At 44.2% G+C, this 20,530-nt stretch overlaps 1 protein-coding gene and 1 pseudogene across 1 annotated transcript; both read right to left on the bottom strand.

Moving 5' to 3' along the window:
• Positions 1-38: 38 nt before the first annotated feature.
• LOC139391900 (protein disulfide-isomerase A3-like) lies at positions 39-5,005 on the bottom strand. Its single transcript, XM_071139518.1, has 12 exons — positions 4,709-5,005; positions 4,049-4,127; positions 3,624-3,741; positions 3,433-3,540; positions 3,159-3,288; positions 2,753-2,992; positions 2,086-2,268; positions 1,894-2,002; positions 1,682-1,810; positions 1,504-1,583; positions 1,362-1,419; positions 39-1,241 (listed from the first exon to the last, which is right to left on the bottom strand). The coding sequence occupies exons 1-12, from the start codon at positions 4,864-4,866 to the stop codon at positions 1,152-1,154; spliced, it is 1,482 nt and encodes a 493-aa protein (XP_070995619.1). The 5' UTR covers positions 4,867-5,005; the 3' UTR covers positions 39-1,151.
• Positions 5,006-5,280: 275 nt separating this feature from the next.
• Positions 5,281-18,975, bottom strand: LOC139385290 (uncharacterized; annotated as a pseudogene).
• Between the last annotated feature and the right edge of the window lie 1,555 nt (positions 18,976-20,530).

Genomic DNA, 20,530 nt, shown 5'->3' with positions numbered 1-20,530 from the left:
TTTTGGGATATGTAGTCCAGAAAGAAACAAGCCCATTCTGTGACGTCTTTGTTATTTATCAAATAATACCAATGCATTGGACATTGCCTGATCTTCAAGTTGATAACTCTTTTCATGTAAGACATATCAAATGATTTCAATAGTTAAACAAATAAAAAGCTAAATGAGATGTAATAGTCAAATGTGATGTAAAACATGAATCTCAAGAGGTGGTAGCTGATGTAACTAACTATACATTCTAGGAAAAATAAATAACACCAATAAATATCACTGTAATTTGATAACAAATACACAGATGTCTCTAATAAAAACGTACTAATATGTGGATGATGTGCTATATTGTGTATGTAACACAAAACAAAATAGAGTGATATGGAGTGTATTATAGTAAGTAAATATCAAATGGAGTTCAATATGATAAATTCAGTACAATGAGGGGAAATTTCAAACTTTAAGGTTGGCCCTCCTCAAGAAGAGCAGGTGAGATGCTTGGCATAAAAGTCCAACTGAAATCTAAGCCTGTCCATAGTGCTTCAGTAGTCTTCACCCTATTTTCACACAAAAATGGATGTGTCTGCTAAATCAGTTTCCCAAACTCTGTCCCTTTTACCTCCTCATCGCTGCAACTCCCCAACGGGCTCGGGAGGCGAAGGTCGAATCATGCATCCTCCGAAACATGACCCACCAAAACACACTTCTTAACACCCGCCCGCTTAACCCGGAAAGCCAGCCACACCAATGTGTCGGAGGAAACACTGTTCAACTGACAACCGCAATCAGCCTGCAGGCACCCGACCAGCCACAAGGAGTCGCTAGAGCACAATGAGCCAAGTAAAGCCCCCCCGGGCCAAACCCTCCCATAACCTGGACGATGCTGGGACAATTGTGCGCCGCACTATGGGACTCTCACTTTCAGAACATTACTCTTTTGAAGTTCCAAGAAAAAACTGCTGATTGTTTAATTTAGAAGTCCTCTATGTTATGAGCATTCAGTGTTGCTGGTAAGGCACAGAAAACCAAAGGAGATCTTCTGGTCTGAAACTGTGTGTTGCAATGGGTGGCTCCTTTTTTTCTCCTCATAGTTCATGTCTTCTGCTTCTTTGCCAGTCCACTCATCCCTTCTTTTTTTCTTCTCTCTCATTATTGCGCTCTCACAAGTCTTCTCTGGCATTGCCCAGGATAAGGGGATGTGTGGCCACCTCCTTCAGATAGTTGAGGAAATCATTCACCTCACGACCACCCTATTGACATATACAGATGGTTAAAACCGTGAAGAAATGTATCAGAATATTGACTACAGAGCATTAAGTGTTATTTAATCCATGTCCTTTGGAGGAGGAAAAGTGGTGCTGTAGCCTAACCTCGTATTTCCGAGGCTGGTCCTTCTGTCCTGCTGGGACGAAGAAAATAGTGGGGAAACTGGGAAGAAGAACAACAGATGAGATTAAAATAGCAGATTACAGAGTAGTAGACATAGACAATAGACAAAAAGTAGAGGCTCACCCCTGGACATCGTAGGTTGGAGGAACGTCGTTAGCAGTGGCATCCATCTTTGCTATAACAATGTGGGTGTTAGCGGACAACTGTAATGAAGAAAAGAAAAATCTAAATAATGAGCGTCTGGATGATGGTTTGTAACTTTCAAAACCAGCTAAGCAACACTTGCAGATGTGAACCTCACCTGTTCCCCAAGCTCTGTGTATTTGGGCTCCAGGCTTTTGCAGTGTCCACACCAGGGTGCATAAAACTCCAGCAGCACGTCCTTGGAAGGGTTGTTCACTAACTCCTCAAAGTTGTCCGCCACCACCACCTGCAGAGGCAAAAGGGATTTGTTTAAATATCTTCCTACCATATTTGAAAGCGACAAACGTTTGTTGGTTCTATTCCGCTCACCTTGACTGGGCCATCGTTGTTTTCGGGAGCAACCTCTGACTTGACCTGCCTCTTCAGTTTACCAGCAAAGTAGTCCTCCAAGAACCTCTCCAGGGATTTCCCGTCCCGTCTGCCATGGACGGACAGATGAGCAGTGTGACAGCTGGCCAGACTGCATAAGGGTCTGTGATGGTCATGTGTTATTTAACTCACGTGAACTCCTCCTGCATGCTGTACTTGTGGCCCTCCCTGTTCCTGATGGTGATGAGAGGCAGCTCTCCCCCGTCGGACGGCCCCAGGCCAAACTCCTCCTCCAGCTCTTCCTGGAACTCAGCCCTGTTGGCCACAGCGTAACTCAGCCCCTGAGACTGGAACTGAGTGGCCACTTTCATCACCCTAGGGAGAGAGAAGGGGTAGTGAAAGAGTGATGGAGAGAGAAAAAGAGAGAGGAAGGTATAAGGTAAGAGCAGTTTCTTTCCCCGTGCTGTGGCTCTCACCATCTGACCATCAGGTTCATAGGGACTATGTGACTTTACACCATGCCATCATCATTCTGTAAAACCTATAACCGCACTATACTGCAATTGCACTTTATACACCTCTGCACAACCCTACATATACACACACACACACACAATCACAGTAGCATCCCTCCCTGTGCATAGATTGATACATTCCTACTGTAAATTGTATATCCTTACTGTAAATCAGTGTATAATGTAGAGTTCTTTGCTTACTTATATTGTATGTAGACTTTGTGCAAATTCCTCTATCTGTATATTGTCTATAGATGGCAGCACCATTTCACTGAGTCAAATTCCAGGTATGTGTATATGTAATTGGCGAATAAAGATGATTCTGAAAGGAGAGCAGCTCTCACCTGTTCCTCCAGTAGTTGGTGCCCTTGATGTTGCGGAGGTAATCCACATCGTAGTAGGCCACCAGCAAGTCCCGTCCCCTCATGTTCTCTCTGTTCTCAGCAGTCAGATGGGGGCACAGCCCAAACACATTATCTCTGATGAATTGACGGAGAGAGGCGATCGAGACAGCCTCATCAGACTTGACCAAGCTGTCCTCAAACTTGCTGTTGAGTCGCGGGGGCCGAAAGAGCACCACCGTGCTGGTTAAGAGAGACACGAGGATTGTGACATCATTATAAGGTACTACTACTTGGCAATAATCTATGATGTCATATCCAACTAATGTGCCCTCATAGTCTAGTGACCAGAGGGCTGAAGGTTCAGAACCCAGGTGGGATTATATGTAAGGGGAACTACAGCACATACTCTGATTCCACGCCGTGTTTGAGGCCCAGGCTCAGGTCTGCAGTGTGGGCAAAGCGGTGGCTGTCTCTCATGGCACTAGACGCCTTCAAAAACTCAGCCATCTGAGAGCTGTCAGCACTTGAGAAAAAACCTAACAGCAGGGAGGGAGAATATAAGTCACTCAAATAGTTCACAAAAAATATACCTTTTTAAAATACAAAAAACTGTATGCAAATGTTTTATTTCAATAGACTAAAGGATCTCTACTTTGCTGTGATTAATAAAGTGAACTCACCAACTACACTGGCTTCAAAATGGTTGACGAATGCATCTAGGTCTCTCTCATTGTGCAGAGGAACGGAACTGGGACCTGCCTGTTTTTTCATGTAGCTCACAATGCCATCTATGGGAACATGGGACAACATTAGATGAGTCATACATACACTAAACCACAAAACAGAACAGCAATAATTTTAAAGTAGCCACCTGCACTCCTGGGTCCATCATAAGCAGCAAAGTCCTCTCCATTGCGGAAGATTTTGAGTGTGGGGTACCCATTGACCCCAAAACGTCCACACGTCTCAGAGTTCACTGTGCAGTCTACCTGGGGAAAATGACAGAAACCATTTATCAATATACCGTTAAAAAGCAGTGCATTCAGAGCGGCGGTATGCAGAAGCAGCCCTGATGTTAAAGCTACTGTGGGAACAAAGATAAAAGAGAAGTGACAGCTACCATGTACAGTTGACCCCCACATTTTAAAGCAATACCAATCCTGTAGAACAAAAACTGGTAAAAAAAATAAAGTGTAAAGGTACACATTTTGAACAAATGGATTTTAACTAATCTGGATGCAAGGAAATACAATGCATCCTTTGGGGTATCGTGTGTAGACAAACTAGTATACTCACTTTAGCTAAAGACACTGTCCCTTTTAGTTTTGTTGCTGCAGTTTCATATTCTGGGGCTAGTTGCTGGCAGTGACCACACCTGAAAGAGAGATGAGATGGAGGCGCCATACAAAGAAAAGGAAGAGAATGATAAAATGTCACATGGGAAAAACGCTAGAGGCAATAGTGTGACAGCTGAGCTATCAAGTGGCTCAGAAAAATGTATAAGAGAGACCTAGCCTAGTTATAATCCAGTACTCAAATATGTCAGAGCAGAATGCACTGACTCAAGTCATGACTCCAATTATAGCTAACTAGATCCAATTATAGCTAACGTGATTTAGTGTCAGTTCACTCTCAGAAGTGAACTGGTAGTGTAATAGCTAACACGATATATCTAGCTAGAATTAGTATGCACTGCTTATGGCGAAAATAATAATCTAACACTGTTACAGTTTGAATTGAGCACACATTGAGTCAAGATAGCGAGCTAGAGAGTAAGACAGTTTTATCGGATAACGTTAGCTGCAGTTCTAAATGCAAATAGTTCATCTACAACAGTGTGCGGTATAATAAATATTACAATTAGGAATGAATTTGTATTTACTATACATGTTTAGATGGCTGTCGTTCCTTGCATGCTAATGAATTAGCACCAACGCTAGCTATAACGCTGCTTACCAAGGCGCGAAGAACTCCACTAACACAGTCTCGTACTCTGCTACCGTGTCATCGAAATCAGAATCCCCGAGCTCGAGCACGTCGCTGGCGGCTACAAAGACGTTCTGCTGAGCCAACGCAAAAAGCAAGACCATGCGAAATGGACCCAACGTACCCATCGCAGCAAATTAAGTGCTCCCAATAGCGATATACTGTAGCTGATATCCTCTGCTTTTCACTACCTCTCACTGCTCTGCATTCAAGTTCACTGCCGGGTGGGAGTGAGTGTAGTAGAGCTGTGACGTGATCAAGAACATCGGTGTGGGTCTAGATGTGCGCCTTGGAGATTGCACTCTTATAACATTTCTCATAAACGAAAGGGAATTCGTCAAAAAGGCAAACGGATAAATTACGTTTATTTTGTATAAAATATATAACTCGTGTACAGGTATTATTACCGTTCATATTTCCCATATTGTGCCATACATGCACAACTGGGGAACTGGAAAAAAAAGTATACAAAACATGTACATTCCTGGACTAAAACCCAATTTTTCAACGCTGATACCGATATGAACATGAACATGAGAACATGTGAAAGCTGGTGGTTCCTTTTAACATGAGTCTTCAATATTCCCAGGTAAGAAGTTTTAGCTTGTAGTTATTATAGAAATTATAGGACTATTTCCCTCTATACCATTTGTATTTCATTAACCTTTGACTATTGAATGTTCTTATAGGGACTTTAGTATTGCCAGTGTAACAGTATAGCTTCCGTCCCTCTCCTCGCTCCTCCCTGGGCTCGAACCAGCAACACAACGACAACAGCCACCATCGAGATTGGATCCCCCGAGCTGACAAGGTGAAAATCTGTTGTTCTGCCCCTGAACGAGGCAGTTAACCCACCGCTCCTAGGCCATAATTGAAAATAAGAATGTGTTCTTAACTGACTTGCCTAGTTAAATAAAGGTATATAAAAATATGAAAAATCGGCGCCCAAAAATACCGATTTCCAATTGTTATGAAAACTCGAAATCGGTCCTAATTAATCAGCCATTCCGATTAATCGGTCGACCTCTAGCTTAACTTTTGCCACACTAAGAGACTAGGTTCCCTAGTCCCTCAGTAGTGCATTTGAGTGATAAGACAAAGGGTGTATTTATTTCAATAAATTAGTGATGTACAGTTACACAGTGCTCACTGTTTAAAATTGGTTATGGTAAACTTGAAAAGCTGCCATCTTTCAAGCTGCTGGTGTTGCTTCCGCTCAGGTGATTCTGATATGAGTTTATTAAGTGTTCATATGCCCTCAATGTTGCCTCCAGATTTCACTAGCCTTGAACTGGTTTCTGGAATAGTTTATATGTGGTATGAATATACTGCAGTCACAAATATCCTCTCTGCTCCTCTCCTTTGAAGTGTCTGAACTTGGTTCTGTCCTTTTTGGGTTGGTTCTGTCCTGCTCCTTGTCTGTGACTGTCTGCTGTTCAGTGGCCATAGTTTTGTCCTCTAAGTTGACCTGGCAGGCAGCGGTGCGGAACAGGTCCCGAAACCGCCGAGACACCTGGACAGGAGAGAGGTAAAGTAGTCAGTGGACTAGGGTTCATTTCACAAGCCAAGACTTTTCAACAAGTGCATTACTGTTGGATCTTTATAGTTCGGTTACAAAAAACAACCTTCACCTCATTGAGTGTCTTATCGCCAAGTTGGGTGGAAATTGCCTGGAAAGTACTCTGATTGGCACCTTGCTGCTGACAGGTGGTTAGAATGACACGGTCAGCCTTCCTGTAACCCAAAGAGGATTATCACTCTTTAACAAAAAAAAAATTAAAACATTAAACAAAGATCAAACATTTTCAGGCTTGTCTCTCTCACCTTGTCCAGAGTATGACCTTCTCCCCACTGGCAGTGAGGGAGATGTTTTTGGCACACACGGGGATCAGAAGAGGGGTTGGGACAAGGCTGCAGGGGGTTCTCCATCTCCCCACTAAAGGGTGTTGGGGGGCCATCAGACACCCCCGAGCCTTCTCCATCCCCCTTACTCCTCTTCGGCGAGGGGCTGTGTTCTCTCCCCCATCCTTATCCTCCTCCTCAATTTTGTCATCCTCCTCTTCCTTCTCCTCAGGGATGGAGAGTGAGCCTTCCTCAGGACCCTCCCATGAAGGAGCTCCTTGCTCTTCTGAAAAGCATAATGGTTGTTTATCTGCAACGTGTAAAAGAGTTTAAAGGGGGGCTGAACTTCCTGATTTGGCTCTAATATTTTTGGCTTGTTCAGAAATGCAGCAGCCATGATTGAAGCCAAACGAGAGTTGTCCAACCGGCCTTTACCACCACAGACCACTTGTATGGCGCTGTGTAGGCGAGCGGTTTGCTGACCAGAGATAATGGGCCTCAGGATCTCGTCACAGTGTGTTATTTATCCGCCGCCATCACCTCATGTTTCAACATGATAATTCACAGCCCCATGTTGCAAGGAACTGTACACAATTCCTGGCAGCTGAAAATGTTCAATTTCTTCCATGGCCTGCATACTCACCAGACATGTCACCCATTGAGCATATTTGGGATGCTCTGGATCGACGTGTACAACAGCGTGTTCCTGTTCCCGCCAATATCCAGCCACTTCACACAGCCATTGAAGAATGAGACAACATTCCACAGGCCACAATCAACAGCCTGAATAACTCTTATGTGAAGGAGATGTGTAGCGCTGCATCAGGCAAATGGTGATCACACCAGATACTAACTGGTTCTGATCCACACCTCTACTTAAAAAAAAAAGGTATCTATGACCAACAGATGCATATCTGTATTCCCAGTCATGTGAAATCCATAAATTAGGGCCTAAATGTTTTTTCATTTGACTGATTTCCTTATGAACTATAAATCCTTGAAATTGTTGCAAGTTGCATTTATATTTTTGTTCAGTATAGATAACTTGACCAGGTCTTGTGTCTTGAAGTCGTCTAGACTAGCTAGTGCTAGCCAACTTATTTCGCTATTTAACTTCAGCCAGCTGGTGTGCGACCGTGGCAAAATTGGTTTGACATTGATTAGCTTCTCTGGGGCTAGTTAGGGACAGTCAATGAATTACACAATGGAAATGGGACAATATTTTTACATTGCACATCTTTTAGTTGTCTCATTAAATGCTTCCAATATTTGTATATGCAATTCTAAAATGCATAGTTGGTTTATGTTTTTAAGTCATAGACATTTGGCAGCATTGACAAACATTTTGTCCATGTACATTGTCATTTACTGATGGTACCCAACTAGCCCCATAGAGATATTGAATGTCAAACCAAATTGACCATAGGCATTAAAATCAGGTTGCGTGCAGCTGCGCTCCGAACTGATGATTACTTGGGTGCTGCCAGCTGTGGGCAGGATTGAAATAAACCCAACCCAAGGAAAACAGTACCCTTCATTCCGTGACATACAATTATTTCCTATCATCTCGCAAATCTCAGTTTAGGACAAGACTGACTTCATGAGTCTTATCGATGCCACAATGCCGTTTTCAAAACGAGAAGTTGCTTTTTAGGGGCAGTCGCTCATTAACGTTTTGCATTCTATAGGCAACAATGTATTTTCAGCCATATTACTTATGTAGATCGGTTTTGCTTTTGACCAAATAATAACAACAACCTTAATTCATGCAGCATTGGTAGTGCAATTCTTACCAAAATGTGGACTGTTGACCCCACTGTCGACTTCAGCATCCACCTCTTGCTCTTCCTCTCTCTCCTCCCCCCCCGCCTGTCTCAGTGTGGAGATTGGCTGTGGGGTCGGTTGCCGTGGGGTACAAGGTGTCAAGGCTCTTCATCACCCTGGGGACGCCATCGGAAGCCTGAGAGAAGACTGCATGTCACATTCTGTCATCTCCATAACTCTCACAAATTTTATTCACACAGTTTAGAACAACAAAACACTAGACTACGGAGGTTACCTTGTTGCCGTGGCAGCGAGAGCATCCTTTCATCTTGAGTCTGCGAAGCTTGGCATCATGGCTGGCACCATGACAGAGGCAGAAGCAGTCCTTTTCTGGCCAATCACACTCCTGTGAAGGAAGACAACCAGCCAAATCAGAATCATAATTGCAAATGCAATTAGAAATCAACAAACTACACAGTTCACATTTCCTCAAACTTTGTAGATGCCATGAGATCCCATCTTCCTCCTCCGACTGCGACCTGTCATTGGTGGAATATCTTCTTCCTCTAGATCAGGGAGGGTCACTTCTTCAAAACCACCACTTGCCCCTCCCCCCGACCCCAAGCCAACACCCTCATCTCCGTCTATTCCGCCCCCTGCCTCCTCTGGCCAACAAGCCTCCTCAAACTGCCCTGGACGGGCTGGGGGTGGGCGGAGCTCGTCAAAAAATACCCAGAATTCCCTGCGTATGGGCACGTTGCAAGTGCGTGTGGCCTTTCAGGAGGGAGGACATCTGTGCTTTAAGCTGTAGAAAACAGGTGGATTCCAATGGTGATTTAACTTTGGTTTACTGTGGTGACTACTAATGTAAATGGTGTAGAATACTGACATACCTCCTCTATACTGGCAGGACTGAGGCCAGGTCCCCCCTGCAGAGCACGTACGATTTTCTGGTAGTGAGACAGGTTTCCCCCAAAACTAATCTCCAGCTGCCTCAGGAAGCGTTGACTCCGCTCAAATGCCTGCTGCTCCTCAAACTGGACAGGACATAAAACATCCCAAAGTCGAAGAGTATTAATGGCTTTTTCAGCAGTGAGAACTTTGCAGATTCACTACAATGTGTTAGGCTTCAAGACAAATAATCATTTTTGTTCAACATAATTATATATGAACGCTCTGTTACATTGGGCCTGATACTTAATAAGCACCTATAAAAATATCCAATACGAAGTGATAAGCGGATGTGATGTCATCCTTACCAGGCCACACTCCAAAGCCTGCTCCGGGAGGAGGAAGGCCGCAAAGTCTCTGAGGAGGTCTGGCCATTCCCCCAGGACAGGACGGAGCTGGGAGAAGAGCTCCACTGCGCTTGGTACGGATGAGGTAGCGACACATGAGCTGGTAGGGGAGCTCTGTCTGGCTGAAGTGCTTCAGCCCCAGTACAATGAGTATGTAACAAAAATCCACATTGCGAGTAAATATCTAGTCTTTAGTCAAACATTCAACCATGCAAGGAAGAATTTGATGCTTGGTTGTAGCAGTAAAGATGACATAGGCCCTCATAGTTCCAACTATGTCGGTGAACGGTCTTTGAATGGGTTTGAGAGAGAGAGACCCTCTCTTTTCAACACGGGTTAACACACATTTAAGTGTTTATATTTAGCTTAATACTGAGCAGGCATCACTGACATAAAATACTCATGTTAGGCATAGCTATTTTTGACCAGGGACTGTGTGTAAATAAGGATTGTTTTTGAACAGATTGCTGTTGTTTGTGAACATGAGCTCCTGTGGAGTTTGTCTCCCCACACAGGACGTGCTGCATGTGTAAATGTGTGTGTGTGCACGTACCTGTCCTCTCCGCGTGTGTAGAAGTTGTTCTTGGTGCGCGGAGGGTGCAGTGCGGGGTCCAGGCTGCAGTGGGGCAGGAGCTCTGGATAGAGGAAGACGGAGCAGGTGGTGAGCAGCCAGGCCGTCTTAGCAGGCAGCAGAGGGTATGTACGCACTGCAGGGACAACCAAACACTTACACACAATCAAGCCATTCACAAACCCACCCTCTGATACATAGATAACACAAAACAGCTACACACAGGTTATCGATACCATCTTTAGTACATACAATTCAGATTCTCACGTCTTTACATATGAACTACACACACACACCTCCCTGTTCATTACCATTGTTAGAGCGTGTTTGAGGCCTGGCAGCGGGGGTTGGAGAAAGAGCGGATGGCGAGACAGAGCTCTCCTGCTCCTGGACCAGAGACAGTGCCCCCTGGAGGTTTCAGGCCCTGAAAATGCTGCTGAAGCCTGGGTCCCGGACTGACCTGATCGCCTCCTCGTGCTGGGTAAACGCCTGGAGCTTCTCCTGGGTGGAAGGCACACAGAGACTAGGACTTGAGAAGGGTATATATAGATCGAGCGAGCCTCAGTAACTCACCAGGTATTGTTTGGTGGTGTTGGCCTTGTGGTGCAGGGCCTCCACAGGGCTGCACAGCAGGTTCACCTGGGTCAGCAGCTGTATGTGCTGAACAGAGACAGACAAAACAGGCAAGGAAGGGGGGGTCTGTGAGTCTACCAGTAGAAAATAATTAACATTATTGGGGTCAATAATAAAGCTTGAAAAATCTAAATGTTGTATTCCACCAACTTCAGTTCCTCAATTAGGTTTTACAAGCGGGCCAACCTACCTGTTGGACTTGCTTCCGCAGCTTGAGTTTCTGGGCGTGGTCGAGCGCGGGGCAGCACCATGGGGGGTGATACTGTGACGACGGGGGTGGAACGGCCAGGAGTCTCCTGGAGAGCTCTCCGCTGCTGCAGAACCTCCATCTGCTCCCTCACAGTACGCTGCCTAGGTCAGCATGTTAGCCAGTGGCTCCTGAAACCTGCAGAGGTCAGAGGGCAGGGGTCAGGAAGGGGAATAATAATCATATTGATGACATAATAATAATACATTCCATTTTTATAGCACTTTATTGCATTAATCATCGGAGTGCTTTAAAGCATAAAAAAAGACAAACAATTTAGAAAAACATCATTCATGAGATGGAAGGTCCTGAGAGGGTGGGGAAAGTGGCTTGAGTGGTCATCAGAGGAAGATGGTCGTAAGGAGAGAGCAAGAAAATATGGCAGGCAGGCAGCACTGAGTCATCAAGGTGTCTCACTGTCCCTCCCGTCTGTGTGGCTTCTCCTTAGTAGGGATCGGATTAAGTTGAGCTCAGCTACTGCAGTTCATGGACTCCATAGTAACGTTAGGTGTAGCTAGCTAGCTACGCCTTCACTACTACCAAAATGAAGTACCCATTGGATGAATCTAAGACAGACATGTGGCACCAGAAAGCACACCACATTTCAATAACAATTTAAGAGTAGCCTTGTAGGGAGGATTCCTCCCTTCGATCCTCATCACTGCAAACCGTCTTGCTTTCAGGCTTATCTCCATCCCAAACCTCTGGACACTGATTGGCATTTGAATACAGTCATTTAGCAGACTTTATCCGCCAAAATATCAGTATATGTGGCCCATGTGGGAGATGAGACTGAAGAGACTTGACTGGAATTATCCTGAACAAAAATATAAAAACTCAACATTTTACTGAGTTACAGTTCATAGAAGGAAATCCGTAAATTTAAATGAATTAATTCTGCCCTAATCTATGGATTTCACATGACTTGGCAGGGGCACAGCCATGGGTGAGAATAGGCCCACCCACTGGGGAGCCAGGCCCAGCCAATCAGCATACATTGTCCCCCACAAAATGGCTTTATTACAGAAATACTCCTCAGTTTCATCAGTTGTACAGATGGCTGGTCTCAGACGATCCTGCAGGTGAAGAAGCCAGATGTTGAGGTCCTGGGCTGGCATGATTAGACGTAGTCTGCGGTTGTGAGGCAGGTTGGTCGTACTGCCAAATTCTCTAAAACAACGTTGGAGGCAGCTTATGGTAGAGAAATTAACATGCCAATTGCACGCTCCCTCAAAACTTGAGACATCTGTGGCATTGAATTGTGTGGCAAAACGGAACATTTTAGAGTGGCCTTTTATTGTCCCCAGCACAAGATGCACCCGTGTAATGATCATGCTATTTAATCAGCTTCTTGAAATGCCACACCAGTCAGGTGGATGGATTATGTTGGCAAAGGAAAAATGTTCACTAACAGGGATGTAAACAAATTTGTGCAGAAAATTTAGAAATAATTTTTGTGCATATGGAGCATTTATTTTATTTCAGCTCATGAAACATGGGACCAACACTTCACATGTTGCGTTTTTATGTTTGTTCAGTATGTTTGGATTATGCAATATTCTTCTTAAAATGCTCTAATCTACGCAATGGGATCTGACTGAGGTTCTTTGCGTAGCTATACGTACTTTTGTGCACTGAACTTTTGGAACGTGACGAAAGCGTAGCTCCGCTTGTGTAGACTGAAATCACAGTGGAGACTTAACCCTCTCTACCCACTTCTTATCCTCCTCTACTTTCCCTAATGTTGCTGAGTCATTAGTGGTAGCACTGTCTAAGTGCCCTGACTCCATAGTGTGGAAAAACCTGTGTCTCTCCCCACGTCATACTGCCTCGGTAACATTTAGAGACACCCATTACAGCCAGGACCAGGACACAGTGACGCAAACGCGTGTGCGCGTGCGTGGACAGTTGCTGGAAGGAAGTAAAGCTCTCTCTGCTCCTGTCAGTTCAGAGACGTGGCCTGAAAACGGCACGTCGCACACACAGAGATCTCTCAACAGACGTCACAGTTCAAACATCAAAGTGGGCACATGTGCCAACCAGCTACTGAACACCTGGTGCACTGGGAGTGTGTGTGAGACACAAAGTGAGTTTGTTAGCGGTGTGTGTCTTCTGTTAGTAAGTGTGAGTTGCTGTAGCTCCAATGTGAGTCCTGTGTGTTACTGTGGATTGTAGCTCTACTGTGAGTTCTGTATGTTAGTGTGGATTGTAACGCTACTGTGAGTCCTGTGTGTTAGTGTGGATTGTAGCTCTACTGTGAGTCCTGTGTGTTAGTGTGGATTGTAGCTCTACTGTGAGTTCTGTCCACCTCCTGACACTTCTGAGGAAGAGAAAACACCAGAGCATTTCTCTGCCTCCCTACCCAAGCAGATACAGCACCCCTCTGCTGCTCTGTCCCGAAGGGAGGACTGTGTGTGTGTGTACGTAATTCCTAGAATGTCATAGATGGATAGGCTCAAACGCATGAGTGGCTGCAGTCATGTATCCTGCAGTTGTTCATAACACATACGACAGATGGCCAATTTGGCCCACCAACCAGCACAAAGTCAACAAGAGGACCGTATTTGTAGAAAAAAAGGAAGCAAGGGTGAGCTAAACAGTCACACATTCACATCCATTAAGGTCTGGGATAGATAGCACTGTTGACTCGAGGAGGACCAGGAAGCAATGGATTATTTGGCTCATAATGCTATTATTATTTTTATTTTTCTCGTCACAAGTACAGTGACAAGAAAGTTATAGCAAATTCTAGTTGCTTCCTGTTTGCTCCACATTAAAAGCTCTATATCATTATTAATATGAGGTACTGGGTTGGTGGACCAACTCAGTGACCTTGTGGTTAGTGTCCACCCTAAGATCGGAATGTTGGGAATTCGATCCCCAGCCAAGTCATACCAAAGACTGTAAAAATGGGAACCAATGAGCGTCTGCTTGGCACTCAGCATTAAGGAGATAGATTGGGGGTAAGGCCCTGCGATAGACATCCTGTCCAGGGGGTCTACTTGTACATCAAGCTGCCTCATGCTACAGAAACAGGAGATCTGCTCCTACAAGCTGTTCCGGTTCAAGGGTACTTACTTACTGGGTTGGCGGTACACTTTTTGAAAGCCCTTTCTTTCCCGAGAGAAATAGGGAAAGGGTCAGGGTAGAATCATACCGAATGGCTTGTGGAACGTTGAATTGCTGAGCGCTCAGGGGTGGAGCAGCTTCCTCCCTCTCTTCATCTTCTTCGTGCCCATCGTCATCCTGCCCATTCACTATTAGCTCATCATCCTGGAACTGAAGGGGTAAAAAGAGTGAGATTCAGAAAGAGAGATTTTTTTTAAAGAAAGAGACTTGCAGATATGATCCCATAATCCTCCTCACTGTCTCGAAAAGCGAAGCGGGGGAGACAAACAGGAGCAGAGCAGTGGGGGAAAGGTCAAAATTAGCAAAACATGACAGAGCAAACAAACAGAGAGCAATTAAACCAGCTACACACACCTCCCGTAAAACATGTACACACACACAGGTTAAATGCAGCTCCATCTGTCTTCTACTGCCTGCTTGACACTTGTCAGTGTTTGGAGGAGTGCTAACTTTTTTGTGCATTTCACTAATAAAGTATTTGCTCCTAGAAAAAATGAATCCATGGCCCATTTTTGAAAATGATGTGTTCCTTATTAAGCAACAGCGTAAAATCCTGTTGCATCGGTTTCTACATGGTTGGACTATTCCATTTGAATAGTACACTGCCCATCCTTGAACCCTCCCTCATTAACCCTTTCTTTGAATCTTAACCGTCATTCTCCATATCAGATGTCATGAGGCCCTGCAGCCACTTGCTCCAGTCGCGGTCCTCCAGGGCCAAGCTGTAGTCGTACATGTCAGGTGTGATGTCAGGGGCATGTAGCTCCGCCTCCAGCTTGCCCAGAGGCACGTTCCTCAGGGTCCGTTTGGAGCAGATACGACATGCCACAAGGCTAGACCCTACACCTCCAGTCAAAGGCTGGAAACAGATAGATGGAACCAATGAAGAAAGAGATTCACATTGACTTTGGTCCTGATATGGCTGAATAGTGTCCTGATAAGAATCCGGTGATTTCCTGGTATAGCTGAATAGTCTGCTAGTATTCATGGGTTGCACATTTCGTCACAATATTGTTTTGAATGTTCTCTTGAGGACTGATGCCCGAATGAACGTTCTACTCAATGCATTGTCATTAGTGGTGATGAAGATTTAATCAAAAGTGCATTACAGTGGCTTGAAAACACAGTGACAATTCAAAAGGAGGCAAATAATTAATAGGAAAACCTTTTGTCATAATTGTGATGTCACCAGATTGACTTTAGATGCAGTATAACTTTAGCTAGCTAGCCATGATTGAGGGGACAGCACTGAATTTTAGCTGGCTATTTTTGACAAACTTTGCTAGCTAATGGAAACATGGCCCTCTCTCTAAAGTGAGTTTGACGACATTATGATGGAAAAGTTTTTTTCAACTCATTATTTTCTACTTTAGCACTGTCATCCTTTTTCCAAGCCACTGTAGTGTAATTAGCCCCTGTCCAAAATGACTTGGCATCAGTCAGGCACATATATGGCTGAGGCGTCTGTAGAAAGTTCATAACAATAGCAACGAAGTGACTAAGTGATGGAAGTGCAACCCATTAATAGTTTAACAGTTTCAATACCTGGAAGGTTTCAGTGCAGATGGGGCTGAGTTCCAGCTCTTCCTCCACTGCGTGAAGCTTCTCCAGGAAGGTGCAGACTTGGGCCCTGAGGGGCCGGGCGGGGCCAGTGGAGGATGGGGGCCCAGTAGGAACAGTCTCCACCCTCAGATGTCTGGGCTGCCATGGCTTCTAAACATAAACCAAGACCAACATTACAGTAAACTCTTACTCATCCAGTGCACATTATAAACATTAACTCAGTCAGTTAACTCTGACCCTGTATATATTAGGTTTACTTACTTATTTCTATTTGTTTTGGTTCTACCTTATGTTTTCTTTAGTATTACATTTTGATTGATTACTGCATTGTTCGATTAAGAGCTGTCAAGAAAGGCATTTCACTGTACCTGTGACAAGAAAAATTTAAATAATAATAGCATTATTTTCCCCCCAACCATTTCAATAACTTTCAAACAAAGGCCAAATGCAGAGGTGCAGTGTGTTACCTGTCTGGGACTGTCAAATCTGTCCTCTTCACACTCAGAGTGCCCAGGGGTCCTGGGCCGCGCCCCTCGGGCACAGCATGGCGATGAGCCTGCGATGTCCACGTCGCTCCAAAACGACAATGTCACAGGCATGACATCGTAGTCACATAGCACACCCTTTTGACTGATTGAACATAATTTATTGACTAACGGAGCAGAGATGAAGCTCTTCTTCACCTCCTCTGCAGTCTCATCCTCTTTATCAAGGCAGTACTCTTCATCAGAGGAGTCGTCCTCGTCTTCCAGAGGGATGTCTACAAACTGGGGGGGCTGGGGAGAGGAAGCAGGGAGTGAGATGAGAGGGAAAGAGCGAAACAGAGAAACAAAGCAACAGAGACTACACACAACAGTGAGGAGTAATAAAATATTTGACATGACTCTAGCACTTTGTGTGACAGGGACATACCTTCACTTCCCTTTTGATAGGAGAAATATTCCAGGTGGGGATGCTCTGCAAGGGAAGAGGAAGCCGCTTTAGACTATTGAGATGAATCCAGGAAAAAATATTAAGAGGTAGCTAGCTGCAAGTTGTGTTACTAGAAACCCACCACCCCTTTTTCTACCCCCTCCTTCAGTCTGGAGCGGGTCATCTTGGGCTCCTGAGGGAAGCAAATAGAAGATAAAAACATTGAATTCAGGCAGAGAGAGAAACCTTTATAAACTTGCAAGTGATATCAGCAACCAATTTCTGAGTTGTACTGTCAGTATAACTTGCTGTAAGTTGACGCTCACAAATAGGGCTAGGTCCTGCATCTCCTGGATGGCTGCTTTCGACATGGCCACTACATGCTCGTTGGTTATCACTTCCTGAGGGCAACATTCACAGGTGTCAGTCAAAAATTTTCAACACTAACATTAGTAACATTAGTACTTAGCATTAACCCCTCTTTTGACCGGATTGAGACTCCAGGTAATTCACATGGAGGATGGTCCGGACGTTGACGGAGGTCAAGTTGTGTTGCTGTGACTTCCTCTCCAGATCCAGCTGCTCAAACTCATCCTCATCGCTGTCACTCGATGAATCTTCCGATTACCTTTTTCCAGCCACGGAGTGTCCCTCTTCCTGCCCATTGTCTAAAGTGCTCTTCATTTTCGAGCTGCTCTTCCTCGTTGTCAGCCTCTGGCCCCCACAATCCTCTCCATCTTCAGACGGAAGTAAGTAATCAAAACAGAAACCCAATTCTCATACACTAGAAATCGGATTCAGTGTTTCCAAAATGGTGGGTACGTTCACTTCCTATAGAGCAGGTATGAGCAACTCATCATAAGGGGCTGCAGTGGCTCACGGGGCTGACTACCAACATCCATACCCACACACACACGCAGTCAGAGCCAGGCCTAGACTTTTGGGGGCCCTACGTGAAATTGTTGGGAGCAAAACCTTTTAGCGGGCCCCCTCTTGACAGCGGAGAGAGCTAATTTCCTGCAATTCCACACATTTTGCCAAGGGGTTTGGAAAGCAAGTTTGCTGCAATTCTACATATTTTGTCATGGGACGAAGAGAAGATTTAGCAATTTAATAACTAATTTCATGCAAATGTAAAAAAATAAATGCCATGGGGCAGAGAGAAAATAACTGCAGCTTTACAGCTAATTCCTCCTCTTCTGCCTCGGAGGGGCTGGGATATAGCTGACAAACATCCCCATTCTTAAGCTGGCCTGCAGCAGACACAAAACTAAGATTTAACAATGAGATAGATGATCACATTCCCACCACTGAAGCATGTAAAACCAATTAAATGCCCTTGCACACAAACTCCCATATCCATTCATATCTCAGCAACACACACTGTGTTACTTGTCATCCCTCTCTCTTTTCCATTACCCCTTCCTTTTCTCATCCCTCCGTACATGAAGCAATGGTCCTCTGCTTGAACCTGGGAGAGTGTCTCCTGGGACCGTCATCCCAAAGCCCTTTCCCTTAACAGGGGTGGAAATTGAGATATGTCTGTTAACAGAGAGAGTGCAGAGTGGACCACCATTGGAGATCTGGGGGGCATAGATTGTCTCATCCCTCTTTAAGGCTTTAGAACTCAAGGGCTATAATTCTGGGGTGCTCGATTTGCGTTTCTGGGCTTTCATGCTTCGAGGCCTGAAAGAACACAACAGTTTAACGTTACAGTTACATGAGCGGGGGCTAACGTCAACAGACAGTAAAATGTACTTTGTCATAGAATAAGCCAATAGGATGAAATATTTGCTGTTGTTACTAGCTAGACAAAATGTATATAGCCGAGTGAAACAGCTAACGTATGTGTTCCATTTGTGTGCAATTCAAGCTACTATCTAGCTAGCTGTTATTATCTAGCAGGCTGGTGGTGCCACTTTCTCGGTTGCAGTACAACAAGCACAACCAAGTCAACACAGCTATAGAAAACGTTTCTTATTAGCTAAAATAATAGTTTGATACAAGTCACACTAATGACCCTGAAGTAGTTGTTTTGGTAGCTAGCTTGTGTTGTTTTTATTAACTTGCTGACAAACGACGTATATTTGGCAACAAGTAACCTTGTGTGTTTGTGTGTCTCAAAAATGGACGCCCGACTTTTCTATGTCGACAGTACATTGACCTTTTAAATTGAGTAACTTTATTGGTGTCACTTACCCACAAATCTGCATTTGGTGCAATGAAAAGCTAGCGAGCTAAGTAAATCTCTAAATAATTTACAGCGCCCTTTCCCGCGTGTCACAGATAAATCCATCCCCAATTAATTTCCCCATAGTATTAGAGATCCTACCTCGGGTACAGTGGGCCTGCTATCAGCAGTGAAAGGGTAGACTATTCAATTCACGTTGATACAGCAGCCTACAGTAAATGTTTGTGTTATTAATCACACACACAATCTTTCAAGTTGATTCACCAGGTTGTTTTCTAACAGTTGTGGTTTTAATAGATGGAGCAAACATTGACAATTGCACGTACGCACACAGATCATTTATTATATTATTTGTCGTGTTTTTTGTAAAAAAAATAAATTTAAAAAACTAAACAAACAAAATAACACAAAAAAACTATATTTATATGATTTATTTAGAGGGATCTGGATAGTCTTGCACCTTGATACCTGAAACAAACCATATGACAGCAAAGCTGCGAGCTACTAGAAATGGACGCTCCCAAAGACTATTATATACGCACCTCCATTATGATGCATCGTTCCAGAATATTTGGAAAAGCACCAACACAGAATATGAATATGGAATAAACATAGCTACGGATCAAACCTAAAATAACTGTTTTATCAACCAACTTTATTTGAAAGCAATTTCTACATATAAATGCCTGAAATGGAAACTGTGAGTATTATTATTATTTGTATTCTTTACAATAAACAAGTTTAAGCTACTTTTATCCTAAAATGTTAGTCAAAGTGGACTGGTTTTGCCTGTTAAAAAAAAGTGCTTTAAAATGTTCAGTACTGGTCAAAGTTCCTTCTAAATCAAGATATTAATGTATTTAGTGTAAATTCAACTTGTTTGTAAACTCCAAATATTCTCTCGCTCTCCAATTTACAGATATCCATAGCATACAAGTCAGGGAACCCCAGGCTCCAAAGTGACAGAGGCCTAGAGGTCAAGTCTCTGGTATCCAGGGGTAACAGCAAAGTAACACCTCCATCAAAGGGAAAAGCCGCTCACAGGGCTACTGCTGACCTGTACCACACCCCAAAGTCCCAAAAGGCTAAAGTCCTATATGAGTCCATCTTGCTTGTTGACTCCAGCAACCGCAATGAAATCAGGATGATCCTGAGGATGATTGGCTTCCCCTTGACAGAGAAGCAGCTGAATAACATAAACAAACAAGAAATTAAATTATTGGAAGATATCAAAAATAAAGAAATTAAAAGAAAGGAGCTGAAAAAGAAATGGAGCCAGCTGCAGAGGCCTAAATGGATCCTCAAGCTTATCAAGCTGCGACAGGGGACAAAACCCGTCCGTGGCAGCAGCGGACTGAAGACAACAGCCAGCCATAGTGAAGGGGGCTCTGCCCATACATCAGATAAGGCGACAAGCAACAAGGGGCAAAAGAGAACAGCCAGCCAGATGAAAGGAGAAAGCAGCTGTACCTTAGAGGCATCTAGAAGGGGACAGAAGAGAGCAGCCAGCCAGATGGAACAAGTAGAACTCAACTCATTCATACGCTTCTTCAATATCCCTCCCAACCAGAAGAAGTTGAGAGTCATTGATATTTACTCATATGTATTTGCACCCAGCCACATAGCCGATCACACATATGCA

The sequence above is a fragment of the Oncorhynchus clarkii genome, chromosome 3 (genome assembly GCF_045791955.1).
Source record: "Oncorhynchus clarkii lewisi isolate Uvic-CL-2024 chromosome 3, UVic_Ocla_1.0, whole genome shotgun sequence".
In the NCBI taxonomy this organism is placed as follows: Eukaryota; Metazoa; Chordata; class Actinopteri; order Salmoniformes; family Salmonidae; genus Oncorhynchus; species Oncorhynchus clarkii.
This window is presented reverse-complemented; position numbering and strand designations above follow the sequence as displayed.

What these genes read in the sequence shown, in the direction of transcription:
- LOC139391900 (XM_071139518.1), bottom strand. Translation starts at nt 4,866, where the DNA reads ATGGGTACGTTGGGTCCATTTCGCATGGTCTTGCTTTTTGCGTTGGCT. An exon ending in TGATGGACCCAGGAGTGCAG is followed by an intron (nt 3,541 to 3,623) that starts GTGGCTACTTTA and finishes ATGTTCCCATAG; the next exon opens with ATGGCATTGTGAGCTACATG. An exon ending in ACCAACTACTGGAGGAACAG is followed by an intron (nt 2,269 to 2,752) that starts GTGAGAGCTGCT and finishes CTCTCTCCCTAG; the next exon opens with GGTGATGAAAGTGGCCACTC.